At 40.6% G+C, this 23,385-nt stretch overlaps 1 protein-coding gene across 1 annotated transcript in view; it reads right to left on the bottom strand.

The window, feature by feature from the left end:
- micu3a (mitochondrial calcium uptake family, member 3a) overlaps positions 1-23,134 on the bottom strand; it is a 31,131-nt gene extending 7,997 nt beyond the window's left edge. The window contains exons 1-11 of the mRNA XM_066659752.1: positions 23,008-23,134; positions 21,809-21,956; positions 20,178-20,209; positions 20,011-20,089; positions 17,115-17,162; positions 14,912-14,994; positions 14,344-14,415; positions 11,906-11,947; positions 10,245-10,343; positions 573-667; positions 308-479 (exon numbers count right to left, since the gene is read on the bottom strand). Of these exons, the coding sequence (XP_066515849.1) occupies positions 308-479; positions 573-667; positions 10,245-10,343; positions 11,906-11,947; positions 14,344-14,415; positions 14,912-14,994; positions 17,115-17,162; positions 20,011-20,089; positions 20,178-20,209; positions 21,809-21,920 (834 nt within the window). The 5' untranslated portion in view covers positions 21,921-21,956; positions 23,008-23,134. The remainder of the gene's footprint in view (positions 1-307; positions 480-572; positions 668-10,244; positions 10,344-11,905; positions 11,948-14,343; positions 14,416-14,911; positions 14,995-17,114; positions 17,163-20,010; positions 20,090-20,177; positions 20,210-21,808; positions 21,957-23,007) is intronic.
- Between the last annotated feature and the right edge of the window lie 251 nt (positions 23,135-23,385).

Raw genomic sequence — 23,385 nt, 5'->3', positions numbered from 1 at the left:
ATGTATGTACTTCCACATTCACATGGGCAGCTATAGTCATGGGTGACTGAATTCCATTTGTTTGAAACTATGACTCTTACACCTGCACCCTGCTTTAAACGTTACAGAGTCAAAGTAGCATTTAGTGCAGCTTGTTTGTGGATATAAATACACAGTGAACTATTATGTAGGGATTAGAAAGAAAATTGGGATGCTCTAGTATTTTTAATTACATACAAATAATGTCCTTTAGATGAGCTCAGGAACTATTTTAATAATGTAATGTAAATGTAATGAGTGATTATAAAAACGATGGACATGGGAGCACCTTCTCATCAGGGATACTCCGGCGGACATTGTCCAGGTAACTGCGGATATCCTCCACATTGGTGTAGCGCAGCAGAATCCTAGCAAAATCCTCCTCGCTGATGGTGGTCATCCCTTTGGAGTAGGTCAGGAACTCTATCTCCAGCATCTCTGTCTGGAGATTGTCCATAAACCTGAACAAGAGAGTGATAGTGATTTTTACTTCCCTGTCTAACGATCTGTTCTCTATTTATCTATCTGCATTACATTGTATAAGTTTTAATTACCTGTAAAAGTCATCAAAGGTAAGTTCCGCCTTCCCCTTCTTTCCAAAGAAGTGCACCAGCAGCGTGGTGTCGATGGTCATGTTGTCCTCACTGCGCTGTGATTAGTTGAACAGGATGGAGGGGGTGGGGAAAAAGATAAAAGTAAGCAGTTAGTCACATAACAAACCAAGGGTTAGGTATATAAGGAGCTGAATGTAGAGCAACAGAGACGTCCACAGTATCTGGCAATCGCAGCATGGCTTAATTCATACCTCATAATCCACAAAACACAGGTCCACAGCCAAGAAAACGATCTTTATACATTTATAAACAGAAGAGAGTGTAATGAATATAAGCACACAGGGTCCAACCGATACATCTTTGATATCATTTTGACATCATCTGTTTCTCATTTATATTTGATGTTTTTTCCCAAATAAAAAAGCTCCATGGAGCATAAACTGGTCCATTCCGAGACCCTCATCTCATGTGAATTGTACTTAATAGAAGATATAGAAAAAATAGATGAAATTATAGATGAAACATTACATAAATACACATTACTCATATAACTAAATATAGGCCAATTATTACTATATTATTACTTGTTTACACATTACTCTTTGGGAGGATTCTTTTAATATTGTTTCTACGATCTTATTATCAGCCAATATCGTGATGTATCAGTCAGACACTGGTATAAAGATCTATGCAAAACATACAACCCCAAACAGACAGACAGGCCACCAAAGACAAGGGCAAAGTGCACACAGTGGCACAGACAGACAGAGGGCTGGACAGACAGACAAAGTGGCAGACACAGAGACAGACACGCATGGACAGACTGAAATGCAGACAGAAAGCCACAGAAGCAAACACAGTCAAAACAGGCCATGCGTCTCAGAGCCGACAAAACAGACAAAAATGCAGTGTTTATAGATTCATTCTTCCTTCTCCCTGAGGACAGAATCTTCCTCTTTTGTGTCCAAATACTTTTCTTTCTTTCTTTTCCTCTGTATGCTTTCTCTTCGGAATCTTTATTACTTGTTATCAAATTATTATCAAAATTCAATTAATGAATGAAAATTCTACTACTAATGTATTTTTATGATAAGATATTTGTAATATTAGAAATCCCAATTTATTATTATTATGTTTTTCCAGTGTCACATACTGCTGATCTTTCAAACTCAGGTCTTTATTATGCAAATCTTTGTAGATTTTGCTTTCAAGTAGCTGATGGTCTTTTAATAATAAGAATTTCTGCAAAAGTGTCTAAAGTATGTATTTAACATTTCTGTCTGCAATATGACAATGTAATAAAAATATTAGAATATATATATATATATATATATATATATATATATATATCAGTGGCGATTGCTCTAAGACTGCAAGGGAAGCTCAGCTTCCCCTAAAATGTCAAAAAATAAGTTATCAAATATATACTGTTGTGTGTACATGTCATTGAATAAATATGCACTACAACGCACTCAACTTTTGTTCAGAATCAGCTTCTTATCACTGGTAAAGACGCGGCTTTCCTCTCAATCATTCGCGCAGATTCACAGTGCTTTAAACAGTGAGGACGCTGAGCGTCCACAGAGTTCAATAGCGAAGCAGCGAAACAAGACGAGTCATTGGATAAATGCTGGGCTTTGTCCCGCCCATCAGACGCTCAGCATCTCTGGGGGTCTATGGGGCAGTGGGCTGGCCTCGGCTGGCCCGGACGCTCAGCTTCTGCATGATGATTGGATGATCTGTCTGAGGCTGAATCCCATTTTGATTGACAGCGAAATGAGCGAATCAGCGACCCTTTGGTGTAAAGATCCGTGGGAGCATTACATTTTCATTCTGTTCTGAGTTGAACCAGACTTTCTTAAACCTCTTAGCGGCATTTTCTTTGTTAAAAACGACTAGTGACAAATCAAGCTTCTATTTCTGGTGGGGTTTTCTGTAGCTGCTTGTGTTTGGAGACTGACTTCTATCACTCTTTCTGACTTCTATCACAGTTTCTAGCGGGTGCTGCTGAGCCCCTCCACCGACACAAAGCACTCACAGGCGGACGCACTTCACATGGGCCATGGCCGTTTAAGCAGCCTAGCTCTGCTGGCCATTGAGAGGACACTAGTCAAGTTCCTGGAAAAGACGCCTTGTTGGTACGACAGGGTCAAACATAATTTTCTTGAAAAGGAACTGAGGGAAGAATTTACGTATAAATAAACCGACACATTTTATGATGTAGACCGAAATTAAGCTTCCCCTCCTTGAAAGACCAGCATCTGCCACTGATATATATATATATCAGGTAGACAAAATTAAACATAAGAAATATCCAATTAAACGGAAGGAAAAATGTAATATTTAATGGCTTATAATTGTCATACATTTGCCTTGTTTTCCTGCTCTGTCTTTGTGTCTTCTGGGTTTGCCATGTGGTAAAGAAGCACATGGCTCTGTTTTTGTGTTGTTGTAGTCTCCTCCTTTGTTTCTGCCCTATCCCTGCCTTGTAATGTGTGTTCCCACCTGTCTCCTTTGTTATCCTCGTTATTTCCTCCAAGTGTTCTCATGTGTATATATTGTGTTGAGTGTTTTTGTATATGTCTACACTGGTTTACGACGGTTCCTTTTTAAGTATCGTTCAGTTTTGTTTTTGTTTGTTAGTGATGGCAATCCCAAGCTTTCTGAAGCTTTCGTCCTAATTGTGTTCATTACTTGAAGCTTCATGGGCACATTAGTGCAATCTGGTATCCAAAACCTCAAAGTGCTTCATGTATTTAGCGAACATCCACATTACAGCTTTTAAAACTGTGTTTAAGTGCATTACGTCCATGGTATTTATTGTTTAAATAAAATAAAGCAATAAAACAAAACTACGTGTCTTCAATATCCCATTGCTGATTTGGGTACCCAGGGTACCCAGGGTATCCCAGGGTTTGGCAGAAAACATTGATGGATGAATAATGTATTCTGTTACAATACATAAAACGGTAATATATTAAAAATAAATTTAGAATACACTCAGCTTGATGAGGCACATTGGAAAAACTATACTTTTGTAATTACATTCACATTTATTGTATTCTCAATTTTAATCTCTATCTATATCATCTGTTTATCAATCCATCTATATCAGTATCTCTCACTCCTCAAACAATCCTTGAAACTCGCCCCAGGCTATGCTGCATTTTAATCTTTTCCCAAAGCAGTCACATGATTGTGTGCCAAAATGAAGCTTGGGACGTAATTAGTCACATGATCATAGAACGATCAAGCACCAACACAGTGATTTGAAGCAATAGGTGTCAATTTATTTTACACATGCCTTGAAGCTTCAGATTTAAGGGTGCCATCACTATTATTTGTGTTTCTGTGATCTGCCTGTGGTTATTTTAAGATTGTGCTTTGTTTTGTTTTGGTTTTGTTATTTGTATTATCCTTCCTTGTATCTACGTCCAACAATGGAAGTAGCGAGGAACCCTTGGGCCAGGTGTGCCATTCTTATTTGGCTCCCTTCAACACAGACATAGGCACGCCTGTCGGGTATGTGCTGGACACCCAACTGTTCTCCACAACCTGAATCCAAAGGAGCTAGCAAAGGCAATGTGCTGGAGTCTCCCCTTCACTGGACTGCCCCTTCAAGGCTGGGGGAGAATTTTGTGGGGGGAGTTGAGAGTTTGGGAGTTTGTTGCTCTTAGTCTCACCTCTTCTGTACTGAGGGGTGCAGTTCATCTGTCAAGTCCCCTCTTCAGTCCCAGTATCTGTCCAGAGTCCAATTCTGTTTACGGTCCTGTTTCTGCCCGTCTTGTCTACGCGCCCTGTGAGTTGTGGCTATGTTTTTTGTGGCTATGTTTTATGTTTTGTTATAGTCTCCTCCCTAGACCCGCCTTGTAATCAGTGTTCCCACCTGTGTCTCCTTTGTTATCCTGCCCCCTCATTTTCTCTTCCAGCTGTTCTCATGTGTATATATTAAGGGCAGCCATTGCGTGGTGTTTAGGGAACTGGGCTTGTAACCAGAAGGTTGCTGTTTCGATCCCCAGAGCCGGCAGGTCATGACTGAATTGCCCTTGAGCAAGGCACGTAACCCACAGCTGCTGCCCACCACTCCAGGCATGTGTGCTCACTGCCTCCTAGTGTTCACAAGTATGTGTGTTTCACTGCATGGATTGGGTTAAATTCCTTTGCGTGCAAGCACACTGGCCAATAAAGAGATTCTAATTATAATATACCCCCTAGGTTTCAGTCCTCCCTTGTCTGGTCTTGTGTGCTTTTGTGTCTTAGTGCTTTTGTACATGTCTACATCAGTTCATTGCTGTTCCTTTTGTTTCCTGTTCAAATTCTGTTCAGTTTTGTTCTCGTTTGTGTTTCTGTGATCTGCCCATGTTTACTTTCAGATTGTGCTTTGTTTTGCTTTGGTTTTGTTATTGGTATTATTAAAGTTCTTCCTTGCATGTACGCCCACCTCCTTGTCCTCCTTCACCCGCGACAATCAATCTGAACTATTTACTGATTTTAAATTTTAGATATGCTTCCTTGAGAAGCTAATGAAACCCAAATTTGGTCCAATTCTATTCTGGTGGTTCAAAAAACATTAAAACAAATATTAATCTCTTCAGAATTCCCATACTTAACATGAATAGTTTTTTAGAATTTAGGATTTAAATATATTATAATTAAAACAAGCATGTGCATTCTATTAAATTAAGGCCAAACTGAAAACATGATAGTGCCCATACTTAAAACAAATTGTCATACAAGCCTGAACTTTGTGTACCATTTGGTCTCACCAAGAACATGAGTCTGTGAAAGATTGAAGCAAATCCATCACAGTGCATATGAAATATAAACATACTGAAATTCTTAATACTGACTTCTAAGGGTTAAAAAACAAGAAGGTATGTGCCATGGGACACAAAAGAGTTATTTATGGTTCATCAACAGCAGCTTCATCATGCAGTGTAAACCCTGGTGTTGTCTTTTCTAAAAACAATTTAGTAAAGACTTGTATTCTTTCCTTATTTTTGGTGTAAAATTTCATAAGAGAAAATTGCTCTCTTCTTTGGCTTAAGAACATCAGTAAATTGAAGATACGAGTTAAATATAATAAACATAAAAATAAAATATAAAATTCCAAGTTAATTTTACTTGTATAGACAGGAATATTGGATTATCATTTTGCCCAATTTTGCCCAGGAATAGATCAATATTCCTATTTTTTCATGATTTTCAACATATGGTGAGCTCTCTATACACCTTGTCTAAACACATCCAGATGCAATTTCTCTGCCGTAAGCAGAGAGGAAAAGAAAGCCTAGCATACTGGACAGAGCCACGTTCGTTTGAACTGTTTACAGACACCGGGGCTTTATAAACACATCAGACCTGTTTCCAGCACGCCAACAGACAGGACAGCAAAAATTCAGAAAACATCCTCTGAATTTTATTAAAAGTAATGTTGCTTAAAATCGTGAACATCCACCACCGAACTACTTAATTTTAGGAATTGCTGTTTTTAACCTACCTTTTTTTTTGTATAATTTTTTAAAAAATTTATCCCTAAATAAGTCGTCCCCTGTCCACCCTCATTAACAAAGACTCCCCCATCACAGACAGTGCCCCCAACCTGAGGGTGTCAGGAGCAAACACACTAAAAAAGTTTCTTCAAGGGTTCTTCTGTAAAAATAATAGTTCTACCTAGAACTACAAACACACAAAGAACCACCAAAAAGACCAGTACAATTCTTTAAAAACCTAAATTGTTATTTGAGTGTTGCTGATTTTATATAGAATAATTGTCTTGAGTGACCCTTGAACAAACATATTTATTTAATGTACCATGTCTTTATCAAAGCTATTTTATCAAAGCACCTTGTAGGAGAATGTGAATCCGCTATGCCATCCAACAGATCCCTACTCCAGCTAGCACTGTGCTTATGATGGGGGAGAAGGAGGGCCATCCTACACATCCAAAGAGAGTTAGGCCAATAATTCTCTCTTGATCTCTAAGGTTTTTTTTATATTGATCTAAACAAATAAAGGTTAACAGTGTGGCCCCTCCCCATTTTAAAGCAGGATGTCATGCCAAACATAGCTAGGGCCAGGCAGGAGCTCCTCAGGTTCTCTGGAGAACATTTCTGTGCATTCAAGTCAAACAGCACTCCAGGCCATGCCTCTGCTGTACCTCCAGCTTAAAATCCTACCCCAACATCCAGCATTAAAAAAAGTTACAGAGAGAGAAAAGAAGGGTTCTGTTTGATGGGATTTAACCCATGGACACTCTCTCTCTATCACTCTCTCTCTCTCTCGCACACACACATTTCAAGAACAGATGGTGTTTGTTGTGAACATGTCCATGGAGAAAAAGCTCCATTAACAGAAACAATCAGCACAAACTACTTGACAAAAATTTTTTTTCAATATAAAACAGAACTGACTGAAAAGAAATATGCCCAAAATGACATTTTATAGAAAATAACTATCATTATTATAATCATCTTTCACACTTAATACATTACATGTTTGCAGTCAAATTTAATATATATTAACAAAAATGTTCACTCAAAAATGTATATACAAAATGAATTACTCCTATATATCCTAAATATCCTCGACATACTAAAATAAAATTAAACTCAAATTAATTTCTAATAAAATTTCCAGGAGAGTTTCTAATAATAAATCCATATTCATTGTGATAAAATGTATGCTCCAGTTAACTTAAGAATTAAGTTCTAATGCAATGAATATGCAAGATAAATTCCAATAAATTCATATCCATAATGAAGCTCGAATAAAATAAAACTAAAAATAAAAATAAACATTGCAATAAATTCAATGTCCAGGAAGAAATATTAATAAAATAAAAATACCCCCAAAAATATTATAATAAAACCAAAATCACAAATTAAGTTCTAATAAAATCAATATTATTGAATATTAAATTAAATATTAAATTGAATATTAATATATCCTGAAGATTCATTCTGGATATTAATTCTATTTTATGCAGAACGACTCTGAATAACAGATAACAACTTATTTATAAAAATGGACTGTCATCAATTCATAATATTGCAATATATGTACACAATTAATAAAATAAATAACAAATGATTAAAATTGGTGGCACTGTAAATAATGTCTGGTGGGCTTCTCACAGTTTTGCTTCTCACTTAATGGCTGAATAAATAGTGATAAATAATGTAATAATAATAATTAAGAGTCCTGGACTCATCCCTCTCCCCTCTCTATTCATTAAACCCTGTCTGTCTGTCTCTATATCTCTCTCTTTTTTTCATCCCTCCTTCTCCTGGAAGAGTGACATCGCCAGCCATTATGTCACAGTTCCTGGAAACCTTTAGTATGAAGTCACGCTCACGTGGTGGTGAGAAGCCACGCCCTCTCAGTGGCGGAGACACTAGCCCGAGGGACTTTTGAGCCTTTGATCTTGGCGCACAGGTGAAAAACAGGGGTTATTGATTCCTGCCTGCAAGATGAGTAAGAAACAAACACCCAGACACTCCTCCCACCACTCATCCAGTCATTAACCCTTCGTAAACACAGACCGATAGCCGCCTTATCATTTACAACCTCTCTTCCTCTGCCTCAGGACCACCCTTATGCTCACTGTGAGTAAGAGAGTGAGTAAATAAAGAGCAGATGTACAGCTCTGTTGTGTCATTAGCCTGGAGTTTTCTCTCAAACTGATATTAGAGGAACTCAAACACACCACAGGCAAATAAAAAAAAACATTCACTGCACTAGGGTGTACAGACTAGTGGCAAATCAAAGGGGAAACCAGTGCCCAAACACTTTGTGAGCTGACTACAGAAAAAACACTTGGCTGCTTGACCATTTTACATAAGGTACATAAGGTGAAAGCCATACACTTATTTTGACATTTATTTTAATTTCTTTTAGTTTAGTGTAATTTTTAAAGCTTGTGTACTGCCTAAAGAAAAGCAATGCAATAGAATGTGACCCTCTAAAACTGCTTCACACAAGCTACTGTGAACTAGAGCCTGACCTTAACCCTAAGCTTAAGCCTAACCCTAACTCCATTCAGTACTTCAGGATGTTGGAGTCATCTTTGTGATCCAGAACTAATCATTCAAAACTGATTGGTTGGGAGGCTCATTTGCATGTTGCCAATAACCAAGATGTCAAGACCAACAGCTTTAAGGAGTAACTTTAAATAATCTTATTTTGGAAAACTGGAATCTCTGCACTAACCACATTTTCCAAAAAGGCATAATTACAGATAGACGAGATTGCACACCTAACACACTGAAAACACATGAAAGCGCAAAGAAACAGAGAACTAAAAGCAAAGCAACACTGAGACATTCTAAAAAAATGTTTCTAGATACTTCCATGTATATATATTCCATGTATAACATGGAATTGGAACACTGGCAAAATCCCAGCTCCAACAGAAGAATGAAAACTGAGGGATGGAGAAAACAGAAACAAAGAGATGATGGATGGAAATGCAGAAGACCCACCAGTAGAGGGAGGGATGACAATATTGTTAGGAGCATGAAGAGTCCTGAAGGCCCAGAACACCACAGATTAAATCCCCTTGCTCTAAAAATGTTTAACAACAGGTAGAAGAGTTAAGTCAAGGGTTTTCCAAGCTAGTCCTCAGAAATATCCAGATTTTCCACTTTTGTTTCCACTCTCAGTTCCTGATACAGCTAAACTGACAAATCAAGAATGAAATACCTGGTACAAATATTTTGAAAGTTTTGTCATCCTGAAAATTGTTAATCAAGAACCACACAGTTCTTCAATAAGTTTCTTTTTTGTAAGATTAAAAATAAGCAAAGATTTTTTTGGTAGAAGTAGCCTTAAAAACCCTGTTCTTTAAAGTTCCCAAGTGTCCATGGTTCCTGCAGTGTACCTACTTAAAGCTGATCCAGCAATGGCTGCACATCTTGATCTATCACCTGATAATTGCTAGTTGCCCATTTTTGCTTTCTTTGCCTGCATCCCTAAAAGCATGCTATATCTGGTTTCTTTAAACATTGTTTCTGTTAAGTTAGCATTTGGTCAATAAGAAAAACTGGTTCATAAAAAAATTGGTCCATAAAAAAACCCTATTGTGGAGTACAATCTAAAGCATTGATCAAGGAATTACAATTAATTTTGGTAAATCAGCAAAGTGTGTCTAATAATGCACACATGGTACAGTACCTAACACATGGTACAGTACCTAGATTACATCAAATGATTAAGTCCCTATTCATTTAGTTCAAGACTAGGATATTTCCAGGTCTGGCAAACTGGTCCTAAAGGATTTTGGATGTTATGGTGAAGACGTGCATGAAGTTCATCAATTTGGAGGTCCCTGAGAACTTGATTGGGAAGCACTGGTTGAGATCTTTTGAAACCTGAACTTGTTATTGAAAACACTTGATCCAAGAGTTACTGTCTAGCTAAATGCAAGGTCCTTCCCTTTTTAACAAACCAGTTTCAACCCCACTCAACGCACTTGCTTGTCAAAATCAGGTGTGTTAAAAATTTGCTAATCAGGGATACTCTTGTACCAAGTTTGGGGAGCAATTCTTTACACTGTGGATCATCCAGGAGTTAGGAAGCTGAGAACTGAGCCATGGAAGTGAGGAATAAACATAAAAAAAATAAAATAAAGGGGGGATGAAAGTGTATTGGGACAGAGGGCTAAAGCTGTACCTCTGCCAGGTCAGAAAACAGGGCTTGGCTGGCACCCCGTCTCAGCATGTCCCAGTAACTTCGTGCCACAACCTCCTCCTGGTTCTCTTTTTTCATCGCCTGCGGAAGGTTTGCATCACAGGGGCAAGCGGTTAATGAGTTAGCAAGCTTTACCGTGTGCTCAAGAGAGGGAGAAACTGAAGCAAGTTACACAGGGTTAAAAGAGGAGGAATGGTTAGCCCTGCACTTGTCGAGGTTAGATGAGATTTGGTGAAGAGGGTTGCTTAGTATTGTTAGGCTAATGAGCTGTAGATCTCATCTGCATCTATTGTTGACATGGTTTAAGGTGGTAACTCATTTTCAGGAGATTTATTAATATAATTCATTCTTAAGGCATATTGAAACATAGAATAATTACACACTCATATTGAGACTAATTAACAATATAATGTTGCCCACTAGGGCAAATATGAAACAATCATTGCAAAACTGATGTGTTTTGCAGTTGCCGAGCAGCTGGGATCCCCTTTCATTTACTTCATTTGTTGTATCTTACTGTGCTTCTAATGGGATGTCCCTGAGGCAGTCAGATAAGTCCTTCACTTTCAGGCACCTTTCTTTTTGAATTCTGTGTCCCATTCTCAACTAGACATCCTTCCTCTCTTCCTTTTTTCCACTCTCCCATTCCTCTCCTTTCCTTTCTCTATGGAAGCCACTTTGTCCAAACATCACAGAGGAACCCCCAGCTTCTATATATGTCTGTGTCTGTGTGTGGGGTAAGGTCACAGAGTGAGTTTAAGTGCTTTGAAAGACTCAGTGCTGGCTCAATAGAAAACACATTTGCAGCCACCATTCCTTTCAGTCCATCTCCACTTAAAATCAGTCAAACTGACCCCCTCTCCCAGCCCCCACCCATCCACCCCCTGATGAAGTTTGCAATGGACTTGTTACCATTTAAAAAAAATCAATAAGAATCAGATTCCCTAGGTTTGGTCGAAAATTGTACAGACCTTGCCTGACCTTGGAGGTCGAGATGACTCTCTGTGTTGCTTGAGGCCTCTAATTCTACTGACTCTGTCGCTCTTTTCCCTGTTTGTACCTATTCATATTCATTTCCCAGGCTCGATTTGCACAAAGCATCTGTCCCACTTTTAGGACTCAGTACACTAAGATACCTCTTAAAGCAGTGTCCAAGTCCAAAATATTCACAACCCTTACCCTTATATATTTAAAGGGAGATTTAGAGCACTGTGCAGATTAGATTCAAGTGAACACAGGGAGCACATTTCCACAGGTTTAACAGGAACACAACAATAATACAGAATACAGCTGCTGTACCATGTAAGGTGGAGCAGCAAATTAGAAAACAGGATTTTTTGAAGGATCAGATTAGGTCAAATGTGTTACAGAATTGAAACATTGAAAGTTAAAAATATTATTACTACTACCAATAATAATAATAATAATAATAATAATAATAATAATAATGGTGCTTCGAAACCTATAGGTGCCACAACAAATTGCAAAATTACCTCATATAATATTACAACTTACTGTAAAAAACTGAACAGAAGGATAAAGTTACACTCACGCCATTTGTCCACCACCACTCCCCCACCGTTATACATGGGACACAAAGGTCAAAGGTCAAAGAGCTGAGGGTTAGGGTGTGTGATACCTACACTGTTGCCTGGAGCGACCTGATATCCATAAAGCTGCATGCTCTACACACCCCAATGTTCAAGGAGGCCGCAGAAGAGGAGAAGAGGAGGAAGAGAAGGAGGGAGGGAAGGAAGGAAGGAAGGAAGGAGAGGAACAGGTTAGAACATGCAAGGTGAGAAAGTGTCTGAACAAGACAAGACAAGGGAAATGTCTATGGTTCTGTTCTTTCAATGGGACAAAACACTGCTTTCATTACCATGTTTTCTGCTGGCAAATTTGAGGCAACAGAAGACCCTGTCCAAACCAGGATTGACCCACAACTTTAGCCTTTTATGGCTACTGGTGCTAGGTTGGACCAGTTGTTGCAAAATATTAGCAAAGATGTTAGCAAAAAGCCATCAAATCTTTAAAACTTTAAAGAGGAATATCACACAGTAATACTCTAGTAATCACTAACAGCGCAAAGTTAATTTAACAGTAACATATTAACAAGTAATTTGAATTATTTCAGTGACCAGTTCGAAAAACCCTAGCAACCACTTGGAACACTATAGCAACCACAACAGTAAAACATTAACAACCATTTGGGATACCACTGCAAATTCTAAGCCAGATCCTAGCAACCATGCTAAGATAGATGTGATAAGGTTGGTGGATAAGCTAACATGTAAGGACTTTAGTTTGGCACCTTCAGTCCTAAATCTTCTCAAACTAAGGCTGCAAAACAGCCACTTTTACACAAAGCACCATGGTTATGGTGGGTTTGCTAATGGACTTAAAATAACAGTAACAATTTTCATGATGGCGCTGCCATGGTAAGAAAATATACAGAGTAGAAAGTGTTCCTTATTCTGACTGTTGAAGGATAACCCCCCCAAAAAAGTAGTTTGGGACTTATACCAGTTTAAACAGCATTCCGCAGTCAAAGTACTAAAACATCAGTCGGCTAAGAGTTTGCGCACAGCTAATGCAGCCTTTTATCTCCTCCTCTTGTTTACATGATCCTACACCATCTGCTCATCAGAGGCGCCATCCATCCATGAAATACTGGAGGACTTCCCTGGATGCTTCCCTGGATTCTGGATGCTTTCCCTCATGCACACCACACACCATCCTTCCCTGGAAGTGCTGGACCATTCTGGCTCCTGTGGCTGTGACTCCTCAGGTAAACAATCTCCTCCTATTGTGCCCATCATTGCCTTGTTAATAACTGCAATTTACAATTGTTCTTTTTTAACTACTATTTTTAGCAAAAGCTCAAGTAAAGAAACATTACTCGGCACTGCCCTCAACAGGTCTCAGAAATTCAAACCTGATTCTGAGTCTTGATTAGTGTGTTTCTTTCATTTATTAATTTTTTTATTTGTGTGATTTACAAGAGTGTGTTTCAGATTGATGAATGCACTGCATCTGATCTACACAACTTACAACCCAAAGCTGAGTGAAAAAATATACGTTGGGAAGACAGTAATCATGGGTTCTTCTGAGTATTAAGGATGTTACTATTCCACAGATTTGCATAATGGACTTGCCGCAAGTTTTGATGCTCGATGCCCTTCTTGGCACAACCCTCAGGAAGGGTTGTCCCCAGGACTGGGACTGACACCAGTGGGTACAGTCCCAGTGGGTAGAGAGCAGACATGGGGACACAGGTCATGGTCATGGAGCTGTGCAGCAGCAACTGAGATGTGCTCTTGTTGATGAAATCTTATGGATACTGGAATATCAGAGATGGCTTAATATATATCAGAGGCATGTTACAACTTGTAAATTCTGATGTCATACAACTTCCTTAAGTTTGCCGCTTGTATTTGCCACTTTGTAATACGTGTGACATCCTGGTGGTTCACCCTGAACTTCCCAGGTTTATGAAGACTCTTTGAATGCACCATAAAACAAAGACTTGGATCTGGAGAATTTTCCATCTTTTACAGGTCCACTTACTACCTACGTCTCAATCTATCACAGGATGCTACCAAGCTGGGAGAGTGAAGACTGTCCCTCTCTATGCCCTTTCAAATCTCTTCAAGCTTCTGCTAAAAGAGTGATGGCACACTAACTAATTAAACAAATTTCCAACATTCAGACAAATATGCCAAGGTTTCCACTGAAAGTACACACAGTTTTCAGAGGCCTGTGTGCTTCTGTGGAGAGGACACCTATCCATCCCTTGACCTCTGTCTCCACCTCAACGCCCATTTCCTGATCCCAAACCCATTTCCTCAGCCAACAGCCATACACTCGCTCAATATCCATCACTCAGTCTCAGCACACACCTCCTGATTCAACACAGATCTCCTGACCAAAGCCCTATCTCCAAACTCAACACTCATCTCCCATTTCCTGACCCCAGAGCTGACCTCTGTCACACAGCTGACACTTTCTCAGATACTTCCGGTCAAAAAATTGCATTTATTTTATCTTTTAAAGAAGATTGGAACTTTCTTTGTTTTCTTACCAGCTGAGCCGACTTCTCCAGGTCTCCCTTCCGTCCCTTTTTCTCATTTTTCTTCCGGAAGATTTCCTGCAGCTGCATGAGAGATCATGGACTGAAATTATTATCTGGACACTTCTTATTCTACTCAACACATTTAATCATGAAGAATTTCTGGACACCTGCTTCTCTGGTGTTTCAAATGGAAGCTTGTCCCACATTGCTGTGGTGACAGTCTCTACTCTGCTGGGAGGTGTTAAAACTAGATTGTAGTAGTCCCTTTGTTTTAAAGTAGTACTACGGATTTTGACATGATGACCTAAGACTCAGGGATAGCTGCTATCATTTCTTGCTTTTCTACTGAGATTAGAGCTCGAAGTGCACACTTAATGTTGCTTAGTTCTAGGACTCTATCAAGTCTAGACGTAGTGCACTAGACCTCCCAGAAGGTCTTGAAATCCACTTAAGACTTTCTTTCATTACCTATCTCAGAGTAATAGCGCTGATAGACTTGATCTGATGATGTCATCATCAACAGAGCATGAATCAGAAACTATCGACCAATTGCTAAAAGATGAGTACTCTCTCTCACCACCAGAAATTCATGCTTGTCCACCATCTGGTTCCCGTCAGCATCAAACATGTTGAAAGCGATTTTGAAGCCGGCATGAGGCTCTGGGGACGAAAGACAAATCAGGATTAAGACATATGAAAATGACATCATATTACATGATGTAACTGAACTTCAGATTACCTCAGCTGTGTTTCTAAAAACATGTGGTTGACAAAAACAAAGGTAAGCTTTTCTAATATTGCCACTAGGAGGCAGATATTTTAAAGGAGTAATATGTTATAATTTCCACACCCCAACTTTATGATCAGGTTTTAGTACAGGATCTTGAGCAGGCCTCCCACATGTGGGTGAGCATTTTATAAACAGATTTTAGTACAGTATCATTTACACATTAAAGCCATTAGGTGTCAACAATATGCCAATAATAAACTGGCTATTTTGTGATGTAAAAATGTTCGAGATGAACTGTGCTTCACCTTGATGGTCAGTGAGAGTAGTGGAAGATAGAAAAGAGCTGTTAACAGGGACGTAGCCACCTGAAGCTCACGTGTTTTCTGGCAGATCTCACAGCATTTCATGACATGAACTACATCATATTTAAAAGCCTGCAATCATCTCGCGCTCCTGAGATTATAGTCGCGGCATGTGTCATCGTAGCATATCGCAGGTGCAGTCGCAAGTTGGACAAAAAACGAAACAGCATGCACCGTATCAAAACAGACAGCGATCGGTCTGCACATCGCTGGGTGAAGTCATTCATATATTTATGGTATATGGAAATATGTTAATAATATTTTACATTTGACTGTTTGTAACCACTTGTCCAATGAATAATCTGGGACTGAAGCTTACCTGGAATCACAGGGCGACAGGCTATGTTAATAATCAATTAATTCATTGTCTGTAACCGCTTACCCCATTCAGGGTTGCGGCGGGTCCAGAGCCTACCAGGAAACACTGGCCACAAGTCAGGAACACACCCCAGAATGGGCGCCAGTCCTTTGCAGGGCGACATACATTCACAAATTCACTCACACCTATGGACACTTTTGAATCGCCAATCCACCCACTGACGTGTGTTTTTGGACCATGGGAGGAAACCAGAGCAGCCGGAGGAAACCCACACTATGTTAACAGTGACTTACATAAATATTGTTTGCTACATTTTAGTGGTTAGGACGACTGACAGCAACTTGCAACTTGAAAGTGCTCAAACTTAGAATGTGACAGCTTACTGGAGAGGACGATTTTGCAATCCATGCCAACACACTCTCTCTCTCTTTAATACTCTCTGTGTCTATGTGTAGCTGCACTTCTCCTTTTATCACCTTCTCCAGGTGTGTTTTTGAACTAGTGGAGGCTGGCAGGTCTCCATGGTATTTTGTTGCCATGAGAATCAGGCAGGAGGATAAGGGCTCAGGTATGGCGGCGGGGTTTTAGCAGAGCTGCTGATTGAAAACGGAGTGGGTGATGACTCTGAGTTCTTAAGCCTTGTGTCAACTCAACAGCTTCTATATACACCAGCTAACTCGGAAAGAATGTCTCTCTCTCTCTCTCTCTCTCTCTCTCTCTCTTTCTTTCTCTTTCTCTCTCTCTCTCTCTTTTATTCATTCTCTCTGGGTTTCTCTGGATGCACAGCATGGTCCTTCCTTTCCCCCATCACTCAGTGGGATGCTAGCTAATCCTAGCTGATGGAAAAATCTGCAGTTAGTGTTCTCCTCCAAGCGTGTGGAACTGATGAACAGAATCAGCAGTTATTGTTGTCTTCTGAGTGTGTTGAGGTTGGGAATAAATCTGTATACAGTGGACATGTCCTGTCCTTGATGATTTCTCTCTCACTCACTCACTCTCTCTCATTTATATGTATATATCTGTGTCCATCTCCATCTCTCTGTAATTGATGTTACTGTCTCTCTTTGTCTCAGGAAAGTCCGGGTGGGCTTTCGTCTGAAAGCTTTAACAGAGATAAGGCCAGAACATTGTGCCTGATTCCTTTTGAAAATAGGAACAGTGTCTGGTAGGATTGAGAAAGATGAGTGAGAGAGGAAAGGAGGGACAGGAATGGAGAGAGAGAGAGAGAGAGAGAGAGAGAGAGAGAGAGACAGAGAGAGAGAGAGAGAGAGAGACAGAGAGAGAGAGAGAGAGAGAGAGAGACAGAGAGAGAGAGAGAGAGAGAGAGAGACAGAGAGAGAGAGAGAGAGAGAGAGAGGTTAATACTCACTAGTGAGGATGCAGAGCAGGAAGAGATACTCTGTGTAAGCTATGATTCCTGCGAGGGAAGATCAAAGGGTCACATCCATTCTGTTAATGTACAGTAACACGCTAGGGTTCAAATCTCTCTCTCTCTCTCTCTCTTTCTCTCACTCACTCACTCTCTCACTCTCCCTAAACCTGGAAGCCCAGGTTGGCGGTCCGTCTGAAGGCCGTATTAAAATGTTTACACATTTTCAAAGTCCCCGTGGAGGTGGATTGGAGGTTTGGGGTAATCCCTTCTTTCAGAGATGATAAGATCTAAAAAGCTATCTTTCCCAAGCCCCCTGAAGTTCTTGGACGGCCCCCACCCTCTGGCTGCCACTCTAAAACATAAACACACCCTCCACCTTTAATATATATACAGTGTTCTCCACTGCTGCTGACGAGTTATCATACTGTACTAATGAGGTATCTCTGCTCCACCCACAGACAGGCTTATTTGTGGTTACTGCTGCAAAAATATATATCGTTGCTGTCTTATTAAAAATGTGTATCTTAATTTTTGTGGATTTTAAGTTTACTACATAATATGAACACAGCAGCAGACTTTCACATTGTGTGAAAATTTCATGATGAATGGACCAATAGAAATGCTCCAGAATTATTTGTAAGAAAATATTTTTTACATTCACTTCTATTGAAAGTTATCAAAGTTTTTCTCTTCTCCTGAAAAGTTACTATTTTGGAAGATACATGTTTTTAACTGGACAGCAACGATATTTAGGAGTACACAGCTAGGATACCATCGCAACCACCTGCGATAAATGAAACTACCACCTAGCCACTACCTGGAATCATATAGCTTTCATCTAGCAACACCCTAGCGACTAACTGGAATACATTAGCAACCATGTAGTAACAGCCAAACAGTCACCTGGTATACCATAGCAACATAGTCTACATACCACATTTATCATAGTTAACAGCCTAGCAACAAACAAAACCATAAGATGAACTGGTTAGGAACAATCTAGAAACCACTTAGGAAACTACTGCTATCAGCAAACCACACCCTAGCAACCACCTGGGCCAGCAACCACCAAAAGCATTGCAGCAACTTTTTAGCCCACCATAAGCAGCCATCTGTGTTACCATAGCAACCACATAGCAACAACCTAGCAACCATCAAAAACATTACAGCAATTGATTAGCAACACACAAGCCACCTGGTCTACCACATCAGCTACATGGCAACAGCCTAGCAACCACCAAAAACATTATGGCAACTAGTTAGCAATAAAATTGCAACCTCCTAAGATACAATTGAAAATAAGTAACATCTATCTATCAGACTATAGCAAACCCCTGGTAACTGCACTTGGTTGTGCAGTCACTCAGTGAGGATTTGATGGCATTCAGCCACATAAACATTAGTGAGGTTCGGTGCTGATGTTAAAAGATTAGCTCATGATACATCCTGACCGGAGTCACATCAGTCCAGAGAACACAGTTCCAGCGCTCCACAGCCCAGTGCTGGTGAGCTTCAGACCCCTATGGCCTACACTTGGCATGAACTTTGACTCATGTGCGGCTACTCCAGAGTGCCCCATTTCCCACTGAGACACTAAAGCATCAGAGTCTAGGAATGCTGCTGAATTCCTGAGAGGAACGTTGCATTATTACTATTATGATGGTTTATAAGAGCCCCTGTCTTTTGCGTACCTCTCATTCCTGCGTTCTGCAGTAAAGAACGACAGATTGTTTCCTGTTGTTTATCCCTGATGCTGAGCGCATATATTTCTCAAAAACGAAAGCACCCTTTTTCTCCAAGGTTTGTTTGAAATAATACGGGTAGGCAAACAAAGGAAAGGCCTCACATGCTTTTGTATGTCAAGCATTCCAGTCACACACACAAACTTCAGCTAACCATGGACTTACTGCAGGCAAACTGGGTGTGTATATTCAGCAGGGTGCAACACACACCCCTGTAGCTCATCCCAAAGGTACTGAATGGCGCTTTTATACCCCTCTGTCTGACATTGGACACATAGTTTATCTATGGTTTGAGGCAAGTAAAGAGTTAACCTTCTGGAGTTAACACCCTGGAGTCTTCCGTCTCCTGGAAACCTCCCTCCAAAGACCCCACACCCCCACTAGCGGTTTACCTCCAATTACCAACAGATTTCTTGCATTACTCCAGCATTAATCAGAGACTATGCTCGTTTGGTCTGTGTGTGTGTGTGTGTGTGTGTGTGTGTGTGTGTGTGTGTGTGTGTGTGTGTGTGAGAGAAACACAGCTTCAATGAGGCTAACACTGATGAGGTAGCACTGCCTTTAAAAGCATAATTGAGATGAGGAAGTGTAGAATCCAGCTGTTTTATTTTTAGCCGTCCAGCAGCAGCTAATGCCCGAGCAGAGCTAGAGCATAATTGTCACCATGGGGAATTTAGCCGCTGTGGCATTAACACATACCACACGTGAGGGAGAGAGAGAAAAAAATAGAAAGAATGGGACAGAGAGAGAATTAGGGGATAAAAGAATAAGGGGGACAAGGAACAAATGGAGAGAGAGAGTGAGAGAGAGTGAGAGAGAGAGAGAGAGAGAGAGAGAGAAAGAGTGAGAGAGAGAGAGAGAGAGAGAGAGAGAGAGAGAGAGAGAGAGAGAGAGAAAGAGAGAGAGATACAGAGAAGGCAGGGAGGAAGGGAGAGAGGAAACAGAAGAACGAAGATAAGAATTCAGTTCAGCAAAGGAGACTGAAGGCAGAGAATTTGTGGGATGAGCTTGAACAGTGTAGTGTACACACACACACACACACACACACACACACTTTCTGACAAACTGAACCAAACACCAGTGGAGAGCAGCAGTCAACAATGAGACGCCCCCCCACCCCCCCACACACACACACACCACCACCACATCACCTCGCTCCCGAAGTGTCCGGAAGAGTTTGGACGTCCCTTTCCACACAGGAGGAGTGTCCCCCAGGATCTTCTCCAACTCCTGTCCCCATAAAGACAAAGATGAGACACATAGCAAGGACAACATGGCAAAAACAATATGTAAGGTGGACAAAGACTGTCTACCACACCTGTTTATTGAGGGATTTCCACGGTTTTTTATCTGGTTAGAGGGGAGAGAGAGAGAGAGAGAGAGAGAGAGCGAGAGAGAGAGAGAGAGATAATATATTATATGTAATATATTAGATAATGAGCCAGATGTAGATTAGGGCATTAAGTACTGCTCTAAATGCAGTTCCCTTATCTTCAGATTCACCATCCAGTGCGCAGGGATTTGGAACCAACCTTTGTGTTGTTACTCTGCCTCCTAACACACCTAAGCCAGGTACCTGCAATTTAGTGATGAGGTTGCAGATAAGGTGCTGATGACTCCTTGCGAAGCCATGAGGATGATGAGAATGACGATGTTGAAGATGATAAGGATGGGGACAGAACAGGTGAGGATGGTGAGGGTGAAGATTAGGGCAAGGGTCAGATGGTGAGGATGAGAATGTTGAGGTTTGTGAGGACGAGGATAAAAAAGGATTTAGATGATGAGGGGAAGGATTGTTGTGATGAGGCAGTGAGATTGATGAGGATGGTGAAGATGGTGTGGATGAGGATGGTGAGGGTGAAGATGGGGTAATGAGGATGAAATTGATGAAAGTAAGGTATTGATGATGAAGACAGTGAGGTTAATGAGGATGAGGACTGTGAGGAAAGTGAAAGTACAGGTGAAGGCGGTGAGTGTGAATATAATGAGGATTAATATGGTCAAGTATGTATAGTAGTGATGAAGACATTGATGTTGGTGAGGATAAGTATGTTAAGTTTGGGGTTGTTGAGGATGATAAGGTATACGATGGTGAGTGCATGAATCATGAAAATGAGTAAGGGTGAGGGTGAGGATAAAGAAGTTGAGGATGAGAATGTGAGGATGCTGATGGAGCTGAAGATCAAGGTGGTGAGGGTGGGGATCATGAGAATGAGGAGAGTGAAGATAGTGAGGTTGAGAATAAGGCTGGTGACAATGAAAAGGGATGCGAATACAGAGGATTATGATTGTGAGGGTCAGGTTTGTGAGGATGGTGAGGAAGAGTATGACGAGGATATGAAAATGAGTGCATAAGAGTGATGATGTAAAGCTGGTGATGAGGAGGATGGTGAGAATTAGATTGTGGAGATGAGTATAGTGTGAATGAGGATGATGCAGATGGAGAGGATGCTGAAGATGATGATGTAAGAGCAAGAACTGTAAGGATGAGGATACTGAGGATTGTGATGTGAGGAATGAGGATGATGAAGGTTGTGAGGATGTGGATAGTGAGGAGGAACATACTGAGAATAAGGAAAGTGTGAGTGAGGATGATGTGGATGCTGATGATAAGGATGCAACGTTGAGGATGAGGACTGAGAAGGTGAGAAATGAAGAATTAGGAAGGTGAAGATTAGGATGGAGAGGGTAAGGTGAATGAGGATGGTAAGGTGGAAGATGTAAAGGTGAAAATGTGAAGATGAGGATGCTGAGGATTACAATAGTGAGGAATGAGGATGATGATGGTAAAGACTGGGGTGGTGGGAGTGAGGCTAATGAGAAGGGTGAGGATGTATTGGTGAGAATGTGAGGATGAAATTACTGAGGATTAAAAGGAGTTTGAAAGAGGAATGAGGATGATAAGGATAGTGAAGATGATCATGAGGATAGTGATGTTAATTTACTCACGGCGAGGTTGGCTCATGGTCACTGATTCGATAAAGTTCTGTGGGGTCATATACAGCTGACCCTCGTACTCCACAGAGCTGAAGAGCCGGAAACGATACTCATGAGATGACATAGAGACGCCCCTGTCCTCAAAGTCCAGCGGCCGTGTCTGAAATATAAATCCAGATGAAATACCATAGCAACCACCAAAGTAACCCCTAGGAACCACCTTAGACATCACAACAACTGGTGAGCAACATCACTGCAGCCATCTGCATTACCATAGCAACCACATGAAACATCATAGCAATCATTAGGCAAAAAGCAAGCAACACAGAGATAAAGAAACTGGTCATCAAGTTTGGACCCCAAAGAAGCCCCCTAACCTTTCCCTAGCAACAACCCGTGTTAACAAAACTACACAAACTGACAACAGCATATCAACCAGTCAGCAAGCACCTACAATTGCAAGCCACTAGCAACCACTAAGTACGCTACAGTAAAAAAAAATAATACATCCACCTGGGACATTATTCATTCATTCATTATCTGTAAGCACTTATCCAGTTCAGGGTCGCGGTGGGTGCAGAGCCTACCTGGAATAATTGGACACAAGGCGGGAATACACCCTGGAGGGGGCGCCAGTCCTTCAAAGGGCAACACAGATACACACACACACACATTCACACCTACGGACACTTTTGAGTCGCCAATCCACCTACCAACGTGTGTTTTTGGACTGTGGGAGAACACACCAACTCCTCACAGACAGTCACCCGGAGCGGGAATCGAACCCACAACCTCCAGGTCCCTGGAGCTGTGTGACTGCGACACCACCTAATAATAATAATAATAATAATAATAAGTCATAGCATTAATAATATATTAATGTTTGTAGAAGTTATTACATATAAATAAATATACAACATAAGAATACACTGCTATAAAAATTATATATATATATATATATATATATATATATATAATTTTTATAGCAGTGTATTCTTATGTTGTATATTTATTTATATGTAATAACTTCTACAAACATTAATATATTATTAATGCTATGACTTATTATTATATATTATATATATTATATAATATTATATAATATAAATATTATATTATATATTATTATTATATATTATATATATATATATATATATATATATATATATATATATATATATATATATTAATGCACGTGCGCTGTTGGTCACCTCCTCCCGCTCCTCCTCCTCCTCCTCGCTCTGCGGTGTGTTGTTATACTCCTGTCTCTGTGCTCTTAGGACAGGGAGCACGCGCAGTCTTCCTCGCTCGCGCTGCTGTTGTTGTTGATAGCAGTAATAAAGCGCCGCTGCCCCCGCGGTCGCCCCCACGCACGCGCTCGCGGTCCAACTACCCCTCAGACTGTCCCTGACTCTGCCCCAGAGAGCGCGAGCCCCTCGCACCGCCGCCATGACACCGACTACACTGCTGCGGCAGACGACGCGCGCGCGGACGTTCCCGTACAGCACCGCGAGAGGTGCGCGCGCCCCCGTCATCGGCAGCGCGGGAGGTTTAAAACGCACACAGGGACAAAAACAAAATGTGAACGC

Source organism: Hoplias malabaricus, chromosome 2 (assembly GCF_029633855.1).
Source record: "Hoplias malabaricus isolate fHopMal1 chromosome 2, fHopMal1.hap1, whole genome shotgun sequence".
Lineage (NCBI taxonomy): Eukaryota > Metazoa > Chordata > Actinopteri > Characiformes > Erythrinidae > Hoplias > Hoplias malabaricus.
This window is presented reverse-complemented; position numbering and strand designations above follow the sequence as displayed.